This window comes from Zingiber officinale, chromosome 3A (genome assembly GCF_018446385.1).
Source record: "Zingiber officinale cultivar Zhangliang chromosome 3A, Zo_v1.1, whole genome shotgun sequence".
NCBI classification, from domain to species: Eukaryota; Viridiplantae; Streptophyta; class Magnoliopsida; order Zingiberales; family Zingiberaceae; genus Zingiber; species Zingiber officinale.
In genome coordinates, this window is record NC_055990.1 from 66,717,478 (window position 1) to 66,737,038 (window position 19,561).

At 35.7% G+C, this 19,561-nt stretch overlaps 1 protein-coding gene across 1 annotated transcript; it reads right to left on the minus strand.

Moving 5' to 3' along the window:
- Positions 1–5,449: 5,449 nt before the first annotated feature.
- Positions 5,450–6,214, minus strand: LOC122050458 (agamous-like MADS-box protein AGL61). Its single transcript, XM_042611360.1, has one exon. The coding sequence runs from the start codon at positions 6,212–6,214 to the stop codon at positions 5,450–5,452; it is 765 nt and encodes a 254-aa protein (XP_042467294.1).
- Positions 6,215–19,561: the final 13,347 nt, after the last annotated feature.

A 19,561-nucleotide genomic window follows, 5' to 3' on the forward strand; every position in this document is an offset into this window, starting at 1 on the left:
TACATAAGGAGTTACATACTTTGGCTTCGTCAAACGTCACCCGTAACTGGGTGGACTATAAAGGTGATTACTGGACATGTAACAAATTATGCGGAGGGATGTGAGTGATGTAGATGAGATCTATCCCTCCTATATGACGGGAGTGATATCATTATTCTTGATAGAGTGAGACCACTAAGTGCATGGCCATGCCCAAATGAGTCAATATGAGATGTTGAGCTCATTTGATTGAGTGAGTCTACTTGGGATTCAAGATTTAGTTTGATTAGAGGATGACACGGTCTATACCTCATATTGATCAATCTAGATGTCTAGGATAGAAGGACACTTGTCATATATTGTGAGGGGTCACAATTAGTAGTCACAAGTTGATGTTGGATCTCAACATTCTTGTAACTTGGGTAGTAATGATGTGTTGCTAGATACCTCGTTACTTATGCTTCTAAATGGGTTTAGGAGCATTGCCAATATTACAAGAACCTATAGGGTCACATACAAAGGGAAATTAGATGGAGATTAGGTTCATTTTATGTACCTAGAGGATTAGGTTCATATGATGAACCAAATTGGATTAAGAGTAATCCAAAGTAAACTAATTGAGTTGGACTCAATTTGATTTATGTGTTAAATGAGTCTAATTTGGACTTAGACTCATTGAGCTAATTTAATTCAATGAATAGAGATTCATTAAATTAAAAATTGACTTGAACCAATGGTTAGATTTGATCAACCATGGGAGAGAAGTGGTCAAGTTTGACTTGACTTGAGAGGAAGATGAAAGGTCAAGTTTGACTTGACCATTGCCACCTCATTTGTGAGTTGGCATTAAGTGGACTAATGATGATGTGCCACATCATCAAGGCTAGCACATGTGTGTGTCACCTCATGAGGGAGATCAAGAGTTGTGACTCTTGATATCCCATGGAGGTTTAAAAGGCTTTGAAGTGGCCGACAACTTTATGGTTGTGTGTGAGTTTCATTTTGGTTTTTGTAACTCCATCTTCTTCCTCTTTACCTTTCTTCTCTCCCTCTCCTCCACCATTGCTGATCCTCTAAGGTTGCTAGCACATCTTTAGAGGTTCTCTCCATTGATTTGTTCGTGTGGATACACATAGAGGGTTGTACACTTGACAACCTTGAGATCCGGCGAACCTTGAACGAGCGGGATTTGCGAAGGGCTTCGCATCAAGGGTAATCTCTCTACCATGTAGATCTAGAGTAGATCTAGGTTTAGAAACTCGTACATGTACAGTTTTTGAAATTATTTTCTTCGCACGGATCCGGTGGAATGGGATTTCCAGGTTTCCACAATGCAAAAAGCGATTTTTGCGGCTCGAAAATCCCAACAGTGGCAATCTCAGATAGAACAATTTCAAGATTTTCAATTTGATCTATCATTCAAATTTCTTTGGAATCCTCTTTAGATTCTTTAGGATCCTCCTTTGGATCCTTCTCAAATTCTTCAGGATCTTCCTCTAGGAACTTATAGTAAAGTAGCTCCACACACAACTGTGCATATAAGGTTCTCCCTTCAGAGAACCTCCATATCTGGTGTGCTACCACCTTAGGATTCATCGACAGTGAATGAATCAACGCCCAGATCCTGTAATTATCCAGGATTGGAAACTCTTCTTATTCGAGTTTCCAAAATTGGTAATCATCCGTGCCAACTTTAAATTCAAATTAAATAAGTTAGTACAAAACCAACTAACCAATACAAAACCGACTTTATTTAATTTATATAGGCATGGAACCAACATTATTAATCAAGAAAACACATCTTTTTGATTTACAGGAGCCTAAATCGACTGATCCATTTGATCGGTTGATCGGGAATCTATATCCTGAGCTATGTCCAATGTCCTCATTAGAACTAATCTAACTGGACTGGGATTTCTTACCTATATTCTGTTAATCTAAGCCCATTTAAGTCAATCTCAAACTTATTGATCAAATTCATGTTCATTTGATCAATCCAATGGTTATTGGATTAAGTCTGACCCATTAGAACAAATCTAATCATTTTGGTTAAACCAACTTATGTATTCAAAATCATCCCAATTAATTCAATAATAAACCAAACTGGTTAAACCAATAAATGATTTGAACCAGATCTAAGTATCATTGAATCAAATTGGTCTGCTTAAATCAACTAATGATTTAAAAATAGACCTGAGTTTGATTAGACAAGTTGGTCAAGTTCAATTTTCAATTAATCAAACTTTGATTAATCAATTTTAATTGATTAACTAGTGAGCAATCAGTTCACGCATGATTAGCATAATATACTGTTCATGCATGAAATCTTAATTGATTAAAACAATCATTTTCAAATAGTGTTGACAGATGAACAATAATTAATACTGTTCATCTTCATTTAATTGATAATCTTAATCGATAAAAAAATATATTTGAATCGATTACTCCAATCGATTACACAGATTCACTGTGCTTCGTTAGTTTAATCGATTGCACAACTTCTTCTCTTCTCTGTCGCGACAAATGTGATTGTCGTTACCTTCGATTGTCAGCCTCCCGACATGGTTACCGGCACTCTCCGGCCATGGATGATGATAGCTATCAACTTCTCGGGGCTCGACAACTACGGCAGATCGCAACCCAGTCGCGATCTTGCAGCGATTTCAGTAAAGAGATTTTCATTTCGACGAAGAGATTATTTCATGCTTAGGCATCACTCTGATACCATTATTGACAGTTCCAAGCATGAAAAACAGTAAACACAAAGATTGTAAACACTTACAACGATCTCCCGTAGATCTGCAATCGACACCGGTAAGACTTGCTGACGGAAGAATGATCACAAAATCGGAAAGCTCTTCATAGTTCACAAACCAAATCCCTCTTGCGAGATTGGACAAACCAATCTTGAATGTTCTTCATGCCTCTTTCAATCTTGTGCATATGGACGAACCTTGCACAGAGACCTTTCATATGGGACGAACCCATTCTCTTTAACTTTGCCCAAAATCTCACACATAAAAAGTCCCCTCTTCCTTTCTCTCTTGTGTTCATCTCACTTTAGGTTGCTTGGACGACCTTATATATAGGTGTAGAAGGTCTCTTCCCCTTCCTTCATTTATGGAGGAAGGTGATTGGATTGGAAGAGGAAGGGGAAGAGGCACCTTCTCACCTTCCTTCTCCAACAGAGAAGTCGAAGGATATCTCTGAATTACAAAAAAAAAAATAGTATATACCTCTCGTTATTATCTTATCTATTTATTTGGATATACTTGTTAGTTAAATTTTACATCACAAGAAATTAGATTTGTTTAGACCCTTTCCAATTTAGTTTATTCTTTATTTATTTATCAAAATTAGAGATGGTAAATTTAATTTAGTCATAGGTTATCGTGTAATCTATTTGAGGTTGAGAGCCAGAGAAAATGTTAGATTTGGTTGCTATTCCCTAGTTAGGTTAAACACAATGTAATGATTTGGCTTCTCCATATCAAGTGACAATGTGGATTGTATTAATTTACAGAAATTAGTGCAACCTACAAAGTCAATTAGAGGCTTGATCGATTTAGATTTAACAATTAGTCAGATACCATAAATATGCTTAGGAAGGAAGACGACAAGAGGATACGTGGCATACCATGGTTAATAATAGTGATACAGTGGAAGCATAGTGGACTCCTAACACAAGCACTCGATGACATCAAGATCCAGTTAAGTACGGTAAAAAATAATATGAGACATCCAAGGAACTAAAAAAGACAAGAAGCATAAGAGATAGTAAAATCATAATAAAAGAGACAAGCGAGCAAGAAGGATAATACAGAAAGTAAACCGACGAACTTAGTATATTTGAGATATAAGAAGCTAGGAAACTAAAGAAGTTGCTTAGGAATCGAATGGATGACAAATAGAGTAATTTTAAATGTGAAAAGTTAAGAACGACCACCATCTCCGAGTGACAATACTATTTGGATGAACAAGCTAGCTAGGAATGGAAGGGTAACATGTCAACGATTACATTTAGTATTAAATTTTAAATAGTAAATTTGAGAATTATATTTTTATTAATGGAGAATATTAAATATGAATAAATAAATCAATATATAACAATAATGATGATAAAAATTGATAGGTTGGAATTTGATTTAATTTAGTATCAAAAAAGACTAATAATATTAAGATTACCATAAATAGATAAATAAATATATATAAGTATATAAAATTATAAAATATCCTTGAATATTTTTTTTTAAAAATACTGATTAAGTTCCATTAATATCAAAATTTGTTTAAAATTATTTTATTATCAAAATAGATTTCTTCATGAATAATTGATTAATTTAAATGTTAATTTAGAAAAAAAAATTGATAGCATTTTTAAATATTTAGACAGTAGTTAATTGACATTTCAAAAGTAAAAAAATATTACCTTTTTAAGAATTTTTTTTTAAAAAATACGCTGTAAGTTGATTTATAAATCATTAGAATTATTAAACAAAATTTAAAAAAATAATACTATGAGTTAAATTCATCAAAATCAAATACGGGCGCATCAATCATTGACCACATTTATTTTTTAAATTATTATTTTTGTCGTTAATTTGTTATAAATTTGAGATAAAAATTAATTTATCACATATCATAAATATTTTTATATTATTATTTTCATCATCAAATTTATTGTAAATTTTACAAAACAATAATATTCCTTCAAAAAGTTATTTTATGTCGGTATTATAATTTGCAATGAATATTATTTTTGTTGCAGAAATGGTAACTAATTGATGAAAAAATTATAATTCGTTGTCAATTTTAGGACCAAATTTGGATCCAATTTTAGGACGAATATGTTTTTTTTGTAAATTTTTGCAACAAAAATATTATTCATCGTTAATTTCGTCTCTAAATTCATTGCCAAGTTGGAACGCGGATTTTGAGATGAAAAATTTTTTCTTCCCAAAATTTTTTGGAATGAAAATTTTTTAGAAATTGATTTATCCCAAAACTGTGTTTTTTTTTATAATGATTTATTTTTTTAAAAAAATACTTCTTAAGTTCCATTAATATCAAAATTTGTACAAAATAATTTTATTAGCAAAATATCTTTTTCCATGAATAATTGATTAATTTAAATGATAATTTAGAAAAAAAATTAATAGTATTTTCAAATATTTAGAACTAGTTAGCTGATATTTTAGAAGAAAAAAATATTACCTTTTTAAGAAGATTTTTTTTCAAAAAAAAATACACTGTGAGTTGATTTATAAATCATTAAAATTATTAAACAAAATAAAAAAAATTAATAGTATGAGCTAACTTAGTCAAAATCTAATACGTGAGACTGAGCATCAATCTTTGATTAAAATTTATTACTCAATAAACGAGATATAACCTGGTTGGCTTTTATTGAAATTAGCATTAAATAATTAAACCACTCAACTATTATTAAAAAGTACTAAGATGTTATTAATTAACTATGGTTAATCAAATAACTAGAAGATCCGTAGCCATAACCAAAACCAGCCGGAGCCTGACCCGGCGCAGGAATCGCCTGCATATCAATATTATTGCCACCCTGCGACGGCGGCGCCGCCGCAGCAATGAATCCTCCTCCAAGATATGCTCCACCGCCGACACTGCCAACATCGCCGGCCAACATTAGTCTCCTGATCTGCGCCTCGGTCTGCAGCTGGTCCACCCTCCTCCCTGCGTCCCAACGCAGCCTATCTAGCGCGGCCTGCAGTCTCTCCAACTCCGCCATGCCCAGCTCCTCCAAGCTGGACTGCATGAGCCTGGCAAAGTCACCCCTTTGCGCTAGAAGCGCGGCCTCCAGCACCTCTTTCCTCCGCTGCTCTCCCTCCAGTCGCTCAGCCAGCTCCACGTACTGCCGGTCGAGCTCGGGGACCAGCGAGGCGGCAGCGACGGTCATCACACGGGGGTCGTAGAACGAGAGAGGAGGAGGACGAGGAGGAGGAGTAGGGTGGGCCGACGAGGGTAGGAAGCGGTCAAGAACAGAGTCGACCGAGGGGTGGCCAAAGGAGAAGGGTTTGCCGGCGGGGGAGAAGACGATGACGGCAAGGTGAGCCCCGCAGAGGACGGAGAGCTCGTTGGCCTTCTTGAAGAGTCCGGCGCGGCGCTTGGAGAAGCACACTTGACGTGCCTCCTCGCTCTCGATCCGCTTAATCTCGATCTTTTGTCGGCCCATGCTCGTCTTCCTCTTCCTTATTGGCATCATCATCTAAGAACGAAGCACCAACACAATTAAATTCGGAACTATATCAAATATTAGTACTAATGATGAAAAAAATACACATATATATACACTAATGTTAATGTTGAGAAATCAATTAAGGATGAAAATCTCCTTACCAATCATATATACGTACATATTGATTGATTGCGGTAGAAATCAATTAAGGATGAAAATTACCAATAAAGTAATTATTTTTGATTAACACTAGATTTTCCATATTTCTTTTTCCATTTATAACAAAAATCAAATTCATATATTTTGTTTACATGTATGTACGAGATTTGATTCAATCTACTTTTATTTAAAATTTTAGTCCAATTTATTTATTCGAAAGTTTAATTTTTTTAAAAAATATATTAATTATTATAATTAAATCGGTTTGATTTTTATTATGAATTTTACAAATCAACTAAATTGTTTTTTTAATTAAATAATAAATAATAAATATTTTAAAAAATTTATTTTTTTTTAAATTGATTAAATGTATATAAAAACTTTAATATTTTTTATTTTTTATTAAAAAATTTATTATATTGATAACTATAATTTAAACCATTATGTTCTAGCACACACTAATAATCAAACTCAATGTCCATCATCATCCTAGACTAATGGAGCAATAGTTAGACCAAGGAATTTAATATTCGAATCTCAGCTGTAGCACATTTCAGGAGATTTTCCCTCTAGTGAGAAGCATACCTAAGAATGCTTGCCGTTTGGATGAGGTTCCATCAGTGTTTCCCAATTTACCTTAGTGGTTGGTGAAAAACTTTTGTGAGGCCGGATTGATCACGCCAAATTTAGTTAATTCAAAAAACTGGATACCTGGTGCCATCTAAAAAGTGTAATTGTCAAGGGATCTAAAATTTGAGCCTCAGCTATATCACATTGTAGGAGATTTTTCTTCGCATGAGAAACAGGGCTAAGAAATCTGGTTGTATGGATGAATTCTATGAGTACCTTTTGATTTATCTTAATGGTTGATGATATTTTTAGAATCTATCATTTCGAAGAGCGGATAATGTTAACTAATACAACGAATAAGGTGGGCCCCCTGAGTCGGGTCAAAGTCTAGGAGACCGGTTGATATGGGGATCAAAGTCAATGAGGGGTCAACCCTCGAAGCCAGCACAATTGATCATCGCAACTGAGAGGTTATCCACTAAGACAATTGGGCCGGTAGGACGCCGAGTCCCTCAGTATTGATGAATAACTATAGACAAGGCAACGCTCTCCAGAGCCAAGTCTTCTTTGTCACTCGAAGATTGCACGATTAACTAGTTAGGCTGAGTAATTCAGCAGATCGGAATTACGATATGATCGGATAGATTTGACACCCGGTCCGATCGAACTCTTTGGCTTAATAGATAGGCCGAGTGAGGGACGAGTCCCCAACCACACTCCGTAAATCCAATCGGATTACCCTTTTAAGCGATTGTCGATCGGGTTATAGGAGGGATTCAGTCAGCTTGCTAGGTAAGCATATTATGGGTCCTTCAACCCAACAACCTCATATTCCTTTTTGACGTTTTGTGTCATGAACGATAGATAATATTTCATAAGTCCGATAGTTAATATATAATAACAATTCTGACTAAGTTAACTTTGAGCTTCGTTCTATTTTTCAATTCTGATTAAGTTAACTTTGAGCTAGAATAAGCTCGAGCCTAAGCAAATGCCTTTAACTTAGGGCATCCAAAATATGACAATGTTTTTTTTATCAAAATATATCTTTTTACGTAAACAAAAACACAAAATTTGTATAATATAAAAATGGTATGCATATGGGGTTCTAATCCATAATGAGGTTATATTCCATTTTAAATAATTGAAAAGGTGCACCGAATGAGTTCTGTATGATGTAGGATGGTTAAAGAGGATTGGTGTTGGGAGCCTAATATGTAATTCAGGGTTTTGATGTATGACTAAAGTTAAAATTAAATTTGTTATAATCTAACAAGTTGTGTCAAGTGTGTCAAAACAAGTTATTTGACAAGTGACAAAGTTCTAGTGAAACTAGGCAAGTAAAACCTGGTTGGGAATCAAGCAGTGACTAAGTCGTAGTGGAGCTAGGCATTTGAAGTCCTGATTGAGAGTCAAGTAGAAGCTAAGTCTTGGTTGGAAACCAAAAAAGAAAGTCATACCTGGAAGCTAAGTGAATTGAGACTAGGTGGAGTAAGCTGGGAGCTAAAGCTGTTGGAATGTATACTAAAAGCCTAGCTTTTTGTATAAACATTTATTTAGAAATAAGAATCAAATTGATCAAATATCTACATTTATAAGTTAAGTATAGTTATTCGATTAATTTATATTGTAGATAACATGACGTGTGGTGTCACACACAGAAGATCATGTTATCAATTCCTTATAAATTATAAACAGTAGCTCACGACTGAGATGGAAAGGAACAAACCATTGGAATAGTCGTAGTGTAATTAGGTATTAGTTTATCTTGACTGATAAATTACACTAGTACACTCTGAGTGTATTGAGCAGGACCATTTAAGGTAAGTTCTTTTTATACTAACTTAATAAAAGAACAAGACCTTAATTATTATGGAAGTGTGTACTATTAATCTTAATATAATAACAAGCACATATATTTAGTATTTATTTATTTGACTTATCAAAGGGTGAGATTTAGCTCGATAAATCAATAGGCCCGATAAGTTAGGAAATGATATTACTTATAGTGTGTGTTGTTGATTATAGAAGGAAACTGTGTCCTAGTAATCTAGGTTGATAATGTCTCCAAGAGGAGCTCATAAGGATTGTCATGTTAAACCCTGCAAGTGGACTTAGTCCGACATGACAATAAGGTTGAGTGGTACTATTCTTGGACTAAGAAATTAATTAAAGTGAGTTGTCAGTAACTCATTTAATTAGTGGACATTCGACATCTTAAACACAGGGAGATTAACACACTCATAATAAGAAGGAGCTCAAAACATAATTTGGGATTAGTGCGGTAGTTCAATAATAATTCTTTAATGGTATGAATTATTATTGATGAAATTAAGTTGGGTGTTTGGGGTGAACACAGGAAGTTTAATTTCATCGGGAGACCAAAATCAATTCCTCCTCTCAGTCCCTATCGTAGACTATTATTTATAAAGTATTATATCCACCTTTATACCCATTCTAATGGGGCTGACCAAGCTAGCTTAGAACCCAAGCTAGGGGTCGGCCAAGACCAATAGGATGAGCCAAGTAGGTGGTCAGCCAATGCTTGGAGCCCAAGCATGGTGTGGCCGACCCTAAGAAAATTAAAAGGATTTTTATTTTAAAATTTTTCTTATGTGGATTCCATGGTTTTAAATGAGAGTTTAAAAATTTAAATCTTTCCTTTTATAGCTTTCTATAAAAGATTGAGAAAAGATTTGATATCTTTCCTTATTTGTAGATTGAAAGGAAGATTTTAATTTTGATAAAACTTTCCTTTTCTGTAACCATGTTCATGATTTAAAAAGAGAGTTTAAAATTAAATATTTCCTTTTATAAGTTTCTACAAAAGATTAAGAAAAGATTTGATATCTTTCCTTATTTGTAGATTGTAAGGAGATTTTAATTTTAAAGATAACTTTCCTTTTTGGAAATCATCCACATGTTTTAATAGAGAAATTTTAATTTATATATTTCCTTTTATAACCAACCATGAAGGGATAAATTATTAGAGAAATTTTTATTTTAAAATTTCCGGAAACAAATTAGGAAGTTTTAATTCTTGTTAAAACTTTCCTTGTTTGGGATTATGAGGTGGCCAGCCATATTGTTTTAAGAAAAGGAAATAAGTTTTAATTAATTAAATTTTCTTTTTCATGACAAAGTAATAAGGAAGTTTTTTATTTAACTTTTTCTTATTTGCCAAGACCAAGGATTATAAAAGAAGGGGTAGGGGTCCCTTCATGGCTAAGAACTCTATTCTATTCTCCTCCTCTTTTCCTTGGTGATGTGGTCGACCCTTCTAGTTGTCCCTTCTCCTTTTTCTTTCTTCTCCTTGGCTGAAACTCTTCATCCTTTAGAGCTTGGAAGGTGGTCGGATATTTCTTGGAGAAGAAGGAGAGAAAGGAGGCTTTGTTTCTTGCATCCCTTGGAGCTTGGTGGTGGTGGCCGAACCTCTACATCCTTGGAGGAGTTTTGGTGGCCGAAACTTGGTGAAGAAGAAGAAGGGCTTGGATGGTTCTCATCTCGGTAGATCGTTGCCCACACAACGTCTGAGATAAGAAGAGGAATACGGTAGAAGATGAAAAGGTTGTTGCATACAAAGAAAGGTATAACTAGAATTATTTTCTGCATCATACTAGTTTTTCTTTGTATGAATTCCAAACACAAGCGACATATGATTCAAGATTTTCGGATTAGATATTAGAGTTTGTGTTTTTTTTGTTGCTTTTCGAATTTGTGATTCGATTATTCTTTTTGGTTAAACCTAGAGTTATATAAGAAAATTAAATATTAGATTTCATTAAAAGGCTTTGTCTATGAAGTGGTGGTTGCTCCCATATCCAAGAAGGCCTAGTGCCTCGCCATGTTTAATCTGGAAGTCAATTTCTGAAATTAATATTTAATTGAATTCATAACGTAGGTGGATTTGAATCAATAATGTTAAGCATCGTTTGAGATCCAAGTCTAAACCATTAAGAATAGATAAGTTAAATTTGGAATCAATAATGTTAATTTCCATTTGTGATTTCTAATTTAATTTCTAAAGAACACAATAGGTTGTTAGGAAAGGTTCGACACTTGTATAAAATTTTTGTACAGTGGAACTATTAGTTAGAGCCCTAGAGCCAATCATATGATGATTGTTGTATGGACTCATTGTATCATATTCCTATGTATATAAAGACATTTGTTTTAGTTACTATACTTACTTGTATTGGTGCCAAATAACTAAGTATAATAGCGTCCTTGAGTAGAAGGTTCTTATCTATATTAATCGATTGGTTGAATCGATAGTGAGATGATATAGAGAACACTACTCTTAATCATTCCTAGTCAAGTATTAACATTTAGGGACAATGTTAATGCGACGAGACTAGCATGTAGGTCAACTCGATAACTTGATCTCACAAGTCATGGATATAGAGATATCAAGTTGACACATGGGTATGCATTGGAGAATATATACTGAATGACCCGCCATGAGAAAGTATCATGGATCGTTATATGAGTGTCATATACTTTCTCATGTGGCTATTAGTATGACTATGAGTTCTTGGACCTGAAGTCACCATGGATCCCTACATAAAGAGTTGCATATTTTGGTTTCGTCAAACGTCACCCGTAACTGGGTGGACTATAAAGGCGATTATTGGGTATGTAACAAATTATGCGTAGGGATGTGAGTGATGTAGATGAGATCTATCCCTCCTATATAATGGGAGTGACATCGTTATTCTTGATAGCGTGAGACCACTAAGTGCATGGTCATGCCCAAATGAGTCAATATGAGATATTGAGCTCATTTGATTATAGTGAGCCTACTTGGAGTTCAAGATTTAGATTGATTAGAGGATGACACGGTTTATGCCTCACATTGATCAAACTAAATGTCAAGGATAGAAGGACATTGTCATATATTGTGAAGAGTCACAATTAGTAGTCACAAGGTGATGTTGGATCTCAACATTTTTGTAACTTGGGTAGTAATGATGTGTTGCTAGATACCACTCATTACTTATGTTTCTAAATGGGTTTAGGAGCATTGCCAACGTTACAAGAACCTATTGGGTCACACACAAAGGGCAATTAGATGGAGATTAGGTTCATTTGATGAACCAAGAGGATTAGGTTCATTTGATGAACCAAATTGGATTAAAAATAATCCAAATTAGACTAATTGAGTTGGACTCAATTTGATTCATGTGTCCAATGAGTCTAATTTAGATTATGACTCATTGAATCAATTTAATTTAATGAATAGAGATTCATATAATCAAATTGACTTGAATCAATGGTTAGATTTAATCAACCATGGGAGAATTTAAGTTAAGTTTGACTTGACTTGAGAGGGAAGATGAAGAGTCAAGTTTGACTTGACCTTGACTTGACCAAATGCCATGTCATTGTGACTTAGCATAGGGCCGACCAATGATGATGTGCCACATCATCAAGGCTTCTTTATTTGATCAAGATTGTCTTGACCAAGTGCCACCTCATGAGGGAGATCAAGAGTCTTGACTCTTGATATCCCATGGAGGTTTAAAACCCTCCATGTAATAAGTGGTTGGCCACTTTTGTAGGGGGTTACATTGTGTGAATGAATTTGTCATTCAAGCCATCTTCTTCCTCCTCTCATCTTTCTCCCTCTCCTCCTCCTTGGCCGAAACCTCCATGAGTGCTAGCACACTCTAAGGTTTCTTCTCCACCTTTTTGTTCGTGTGGATACACATAGAGGGGTGTTCACTTGACACCCTTGAGATCCGGCGAACCTTGGACGAGCAGGATAAGCGAAGGGCTTCGCATCAAAGGTATAAACTCTTTAACATGTAGATCTAGGTTAGAAAACATGTATACAAAATTTTTATTCTTTTAATCTTCACACGGATCTGGTGGTATGGGACTTCGGGGTTTCCATAACGTAAAAAAGCGATTTTTACGGCTTGAAAGTCCCAACAGGAACCGATACGATCTTCCTAGGACCAACCAACAATTGGTATCAGAATTAGAGGTTGCCTCTGTGTGTTTAGTTTTCAGTTTAATTATACACATGTCATACATAATTTAGGCAAGATAATAGTAGGATATGCTAACTCTATGGTTGCATGCTCTAACTATTATGACTTATGGTTATTGTGTGTGATTGGACCCTTGGACATGTCAAGGGCATTTTATTGTGTGCATGATTGTATTTAACTAATATAGTAGGAGCTATATTAGCCCTAGGATTTTACATTTATGTTCGATCTAGACTTGATGTACATTCCCTTGTGGAATATAGGATCGATGTATGTAAAATTTTATTTTTTATGTCGCGGATCGTATCCTTGCGATGCGTGGTGCTATTGGAGGACCAGAGGTGCAACAGAAAAGGAAGCTCGATGGACCTGACGGCATGAACCCTAGGGCTGGCAGCACGCGAAGGACAGTGATGGAAAAGGCCATAATAGTTAGAAAATTGATTTCCATATTTATTGCTTTTATTTACTGTTATGTGTGTGATGTGTGCTTGCTAGGTTAAAAAATTCCCCACTTTAAATAACTAAGTGGGAGAGGGATTTTTAAATAAATTCCACGGTCTCCATTACTGGTTTGTAAGTGATGCAAACAAACTTGCGCATTGGCTCTGAGTGCCTTCCTCCATATCGGATGAGTTTGTTTATGGATCACTAAAACAAACTTCCATTTTGGATTACTATAGGAAATTAATTAGGAGCGTGTGATCTTCCCCATCGGAAGGGGCACAATCTTATTTAATGGACTAAGTGTCAAGTGATGGTATACACTTAGACACATTTAATAGTATCCTCCCGATCGGAGTCACTGCTATTATTTGTGTGACCGAAGGAAAACCAACTATTAATTTGTCATAAAGATAGGTTGACAAGATAATAAAATTAAAACCCCCTCTTACAAATGTTGAGATTTTGTATACGTCCACACTATCGTGGCATACAAAATTCACAGTATTTGAGGTAATTTTATTTGTCATAAAGATATATTGACAAGGTTATTAATGGGTAAAACCCTCCTCTTACAAATGCTTGATTTTGTATACGTCCACACTATCGTGGCATGCAAAATTCACGGTGTTTGAGGTGTAGATGAATTTAAATAATATTGTTTTGAGGAATCAATATTATTTTAAATTCAAAGTTTTGACCAAATATTTGATCAGAGATAGACCAACTATTAATTTTATTTGTCATAAAGTTAGGTTGACAAGATAATAAAATTAATGGATAAAATCTCCTCTTTGATTTTGTATACGTCCACACTATCGTGGAATACAAAATTCACGGTGATTTTAAGGTATTGGTCTTGACCAAATATTTTTGTGATTCTTAGGATTTCAAATGTTTGTCAATCCTCTAGTTGTTATACTATAGAATAGACTTAGTAGTCCCAATTAAGATTAGAAATAAGACTTGGACATTAAGATGGACTGTCCTTTCAGAACTAAGAACAATATAGGTGTATTTTATTCATTAGTTGTTGAAACATGTTTAGTGGTGTTATCTACTGGCACTTGGTGTGTAGATACGAGAGCCACTAATCATGTCTGCAATTCATTGAAAGGTTCCAGGAAATCCGACAACTATATGAAAGGGAAAACACCGTCTATATGGGCACTACTGTAAAAGTAGCAACTGTTGTAGTGGGAGATGTTTATCTTCCGATAGGAATAAAATATGGATTTTAAGAAATTATCTTTACGTACCAAGTTTAGAAAGAACTAGTTTTCAGTTTCCAAACTATTCAAAGAACTTGATATTCTGTCTCTTTTAATAACAAAGTTGTTATCAAGAAAGAGAGGGAAGTTATCTGTTCTGGTACGTTGATTGGTAATTTATAAATCCAATAACTCCTACGATGCAACAAATGGAAATTAATAATATATCTTCTAACTCTAATAAGAGAAAGCAACCTTCGGAAATGAACCAATCATATCTTTGGCATATAAGGCTAGGTTATATTAACTTGAGTAGGATTCAAAGAATAATAGCCGATGAACTTTTGGGTTCATTGGTAGTGGAAATCTTTCCAACCTGCGAGTCTTACTTGGAAGAAAAAAATAACCAAGAAGCTTTTTAAGTCTAAGGGGTATAGAGCCAAAGACGTGTTGGAATTGGTTCATTCTGATTTGTGAGGACCTATGACTATCTAGGCAAGAGGATATTTCGAATATTTCATCTCTTTTATAGACGACTATTTGAGATACGGGTATATTTACTTGATGCGCCGCAAGTCTAAATACTTTGATAAGTTCAAAGAGTACAGGGCTGATGCAGAGAAACGTTAACGTAAAAGTATTAAGACACTGTGGTGAGATAGTAGTGGCAAGTACCTCTTAGGAGAGTTTAGGAGGCACTTATCAGAAGTCGGAATTAAATCCCAATTGACTGCACCTGGTACACCCCAACAGAATGGTGTGACAGAAAGAAGGTATAGGGCTCTTATAGAAATAATTAGATCGATGATGAGTTATTACCAAATTCATTTTGAGGATATACTCTGGAAACGGAAGTGAATATAGTACCTTCTAAACCCTCTACTCCCATAGGATTATAGAATGGGCGTAAGCCTAGTCTAAAGTACATTCGGATTTAGGATGGTCCAGCACAAGTGCTGAAGGGAGACACTAATAAGTTGGAATTAAGAACAAGAGTTCACTTGTTTATGGGTTATCCTAGAGAAACGAAAGGAGGTTTATAGTTTTAAAAATCAGAAGGTCATTGTTAGCACCAATGCCCGATTTTTAGAAAAGGACTATGTAATGAATGACATGTCCATAAGTAAATTTATTCTTAAGGAAATAATAAAGGACACGTCTAATCTAGTACCAACTGTACAAGATGAGATATCACAAGAAACTGTAACACGTATCCCAAATGATACACAATTAGATAAAGTGCCTCGTCGTAGTGGGAGAGTTGTTTGGCAACCTAAAAGATTCATGTTTTGGGAGAGTTTTTGGACTTGATCCCTGGTGAACATGAACCTGATTCCCGGACATATGATGAAGCACTCCAAGATAAAGATACAACATCTTAGTAAAGAGCAATGAATACTGAGCTTATAGAACCACCAAATGGTGTAAAAGCCATTGGGTGAAAATAAGTCTACAATAGAAAAAGAGGGATAGACGGGAAGGTGGAAACTTTCAAAGCAAGGCTTATTGAAAAAGGGAAATCTTTTACCAGTAGTCATGCTTAAGTCTATCTGAATTCTTGTATCTATTGTTGCTCATATTGACTATGAGATTTGGCAAGTGGATGTCAAGACAGCTTTCCTTAATGGAAGTCTTGAAGAAAGCATCCATATAAAGCAATTAGACGGGTTCATTGCAAAGGGTAAAGAGCATCAAGTATGTACGCTCAATCGGTCTATTTATGGACTGAAGCAAAGCTTCAAGGTCTTAGAACATCCGGTTTAATGAAGTAATCCAGACCTATGGATGTATTCAGTGTCCGGATGAGTTTTGTGTATACAAGAAGTGTGATGGAAACGTGGTGGTATTTCTTGTACTATATGTAGATGACATTTTTGGTAGTTGAAAACAATATCAAAGTGTTGTCGGAAGTAAGGGTATGGTTGTCTAAACAATTCGATATGAAGGACTTGGGAGAGTGCACACAAATTCTCGAGATCAAAGTGATCATAAGAAAAGAATGTTGTGCTTATCCCGTGCTTCATACTATCCTAGCTCGTTTAAGAATGCAAGACTCCATGAAAGGTTTTTCTACCTTTTGTGCATGGAGAATCTTTATCTAAAGAGATGTCTCTGAAGACATCAAAATAGATAGAGGACATGAAGGCAGTTCCTTATGCTTCGACTATCGGAAGCCTAATGTATGTAATGCTGTGTACGAGACTGGATATCTATTTTGCTCAGGGCATAGTTAGCAGATATCGAAGTAACCCAAGATCGGGACACTAGACTGTCGTAAAGTATATATTAAAGTACCTTGGAGGGACTAGAGATTATATGTTAGTTTATAAGGCAGATAATTTGATCCCTGTGGGTTACACGGATTTTGACTTCCAATTAGATAGGGACAATAGTAAATTGACCTTGGTGTTTTGTGTTTACTTTAGGAGATGAAGCCATAACAATAGAGGAGTATTAAGCATAGGTGCTTTTCCGGACTTCACCATAGAAGCTGAGTATGTGGCAACCTCTGAGGTGACCATAGAAGTTATATGACTCAGAAACTTCATAATGGACTTAGACATAATTTCTGGTTTGCCCTAAAATTATTACAATTTATTGTAATAATAGTGGTGCAGTAACAAACTCGAAGAAACCATAAGTCCATAAGGCAAGTAAACACAATAGAGTGCAAGTACCACCTGATGTGCCTAGATTATATACTCTTTTATGCATGTTTTTACGCACATTTACATATTTTGAGCATGTTTGATCTATGCATTTTTATACTTCCAGCTTTCCTTTTAGCATATTTACTCTTTTGGTTCGGAGATCTGCTTTTTGTGCATTTTCTGTACACAGGAGTCAATTTGGTGAAGAATCTACATCTTTGGGCATGCATTGGAGGAAACAAAGGGAGAAAGCACTGGGCCGTGTGCCTCACACGGCCATGCACTGGTATGGAGCTCGGGCCGTGTGGACTTTAGCACCAACAGAAGAGGAAGATGACATGGCCGTGTGAACCTCGCACGGCCGTGTCAAGATTTGAAGCCAACCAGAGCAGAAGCCTTACATGGCCGTGTGGATCTACACACACACGACCGTGTAGCATTTCCAGAGACTAAGCAGGTGTGCACACGGACGTGTAGCATTTCCAGAGAGCAGGGTTCGCCGTGTGGAGTCACACTGCAGGCAGAGGGAACTGGACATGGCCGTGTGAATCTCACACGGCCGTGTCACGGGGCCGTGTGGCGCCCGATTCCCTCCTCTATTTAAACCCTTCTTCATGAATTGAAAGGGGATCTCTCCCCCTTTGGGAGAAGACAAGATTTGGTGTTTTCCTCCCATTCTTGGGAGGATTTCTGGGCGATTCTAAGGGAGATCTCGACGATTTCGACTCCGGAGCGAGGATTGGATCCGAAGACGAGGCTTCTTCGTAGATAAGTTTTCTCTTTCCCCCTCTTCTTGATTTCTTGGATTGGGGATTTAAGAAATGCTTGTAATCTTTATTTCTTCGGGTTTTCTTCCTCGATTCATGGAGTAGATCTTGTATTCTAGGATTAAGGGAGTATTTGTATGGTGGATTGATGTAATATCTTATGGATTTTCCATTTTCTTGTTTCAATGACATTGTCTTGCTTGTATCAATTAGATCTTGAATGATTAATGGTGATTTGTGCTTAATTCTCATTCTTGATTGATTGTTTGGATTTCTTGTGGACTTTGTAAAGATAAACTCTCATTCGATCATCCGAGGGATCCACATGACAGGTGTAAGGACGTTTGAGAGATAATCTTGAAGAGGAAATGGGAATATTCAAGAGAGTAGGATGGATCTTGTGATTAGTTTCTTGTATCTTGATAGATTAATAAGTTGTGGGCTTCTATGTTGATATCCGAGGAAGGCATAGTAATAGGTGCGCTTCTGTGTAAGGACAATGTAGGTTCATGTCTAATTAATCCTATTTAGATACATTTCTCAGTCCTTAGCCGGTTGTCTATTGCAAGATTACATGTTTGGCAATTGAGGGATAAGAATTGTTGAACCATTTACATTCAAGAAATCTTACAAAGAAACCGAAACTCCTAGAATCTCCCTTTATCATAACCCAAAACACTAAACTCTTGTTTGTTGATCTTTAAGATTAGATTTGTTTACCTTTACTTTGCTTTTGAAACGATTGGATAGTTGTTTAGCTAATTCGCATTGAGACATTTCTAGTACTTATTCCAGTTCCTGTGGATACAATAATCTTTTATATTACTTGCGGAGAGCGTAACAAGTTTTTGGCGCCGTTGCCGGGGACTGCGCTATAACATTAGGAATTATCAATTGAGTTAGACTAAACATAACATTTGTTTTCCTTTCATATTGCATAGTTGTAACTAATCAGTAGATTTCTGTTTTTACTTTCTTGTATAACTTTCACTTCTTGTTAATTCTTTTTGTACAAATTCAATTCTGCATTTTTGATCCTTCTATTTTTCTTTTTGTGTCGAATTGCCATCTGCTATCCTGTTCTTGTGTATGCGAAGATCTAACTTTGCAGGGGAATTCTTTCCTTTTGACCCTGAGATTGATAGAACTTTCCATAAAAGAAGAATTCTGCAAAGGCAAATTGAAGAACATGAACATTTGAACATGGCGAATAGACCACTTAAGGATTATGCAGCACCCTATGCGAGAGGTTTTCGATCTAGTATTTCAAGACCTTCAGTGGAAGCTAATAACTTTGAGATCAAACCCACAATCATATCTATGGTGCAGCAGAACCAATTCGGTGGAGGACCTCATGAGGACCCTAATCAACACTTAGAGGTCTTTTATGAAATATGTGGTACCATGAAAATGAATGGAGTTCCTTCAGATGCAGTTAGATTATTGTTATTTGGGTTTTCTCTAAGAGATAGGGCAAAGCAATGGCTGAATTCTTTGGCCCCTAATAGCATCACCACTTGGGAGCAGTGTGAGCAACAATTTCTTGATAAGTTCTATCCACCAAGCAAAACAGCTC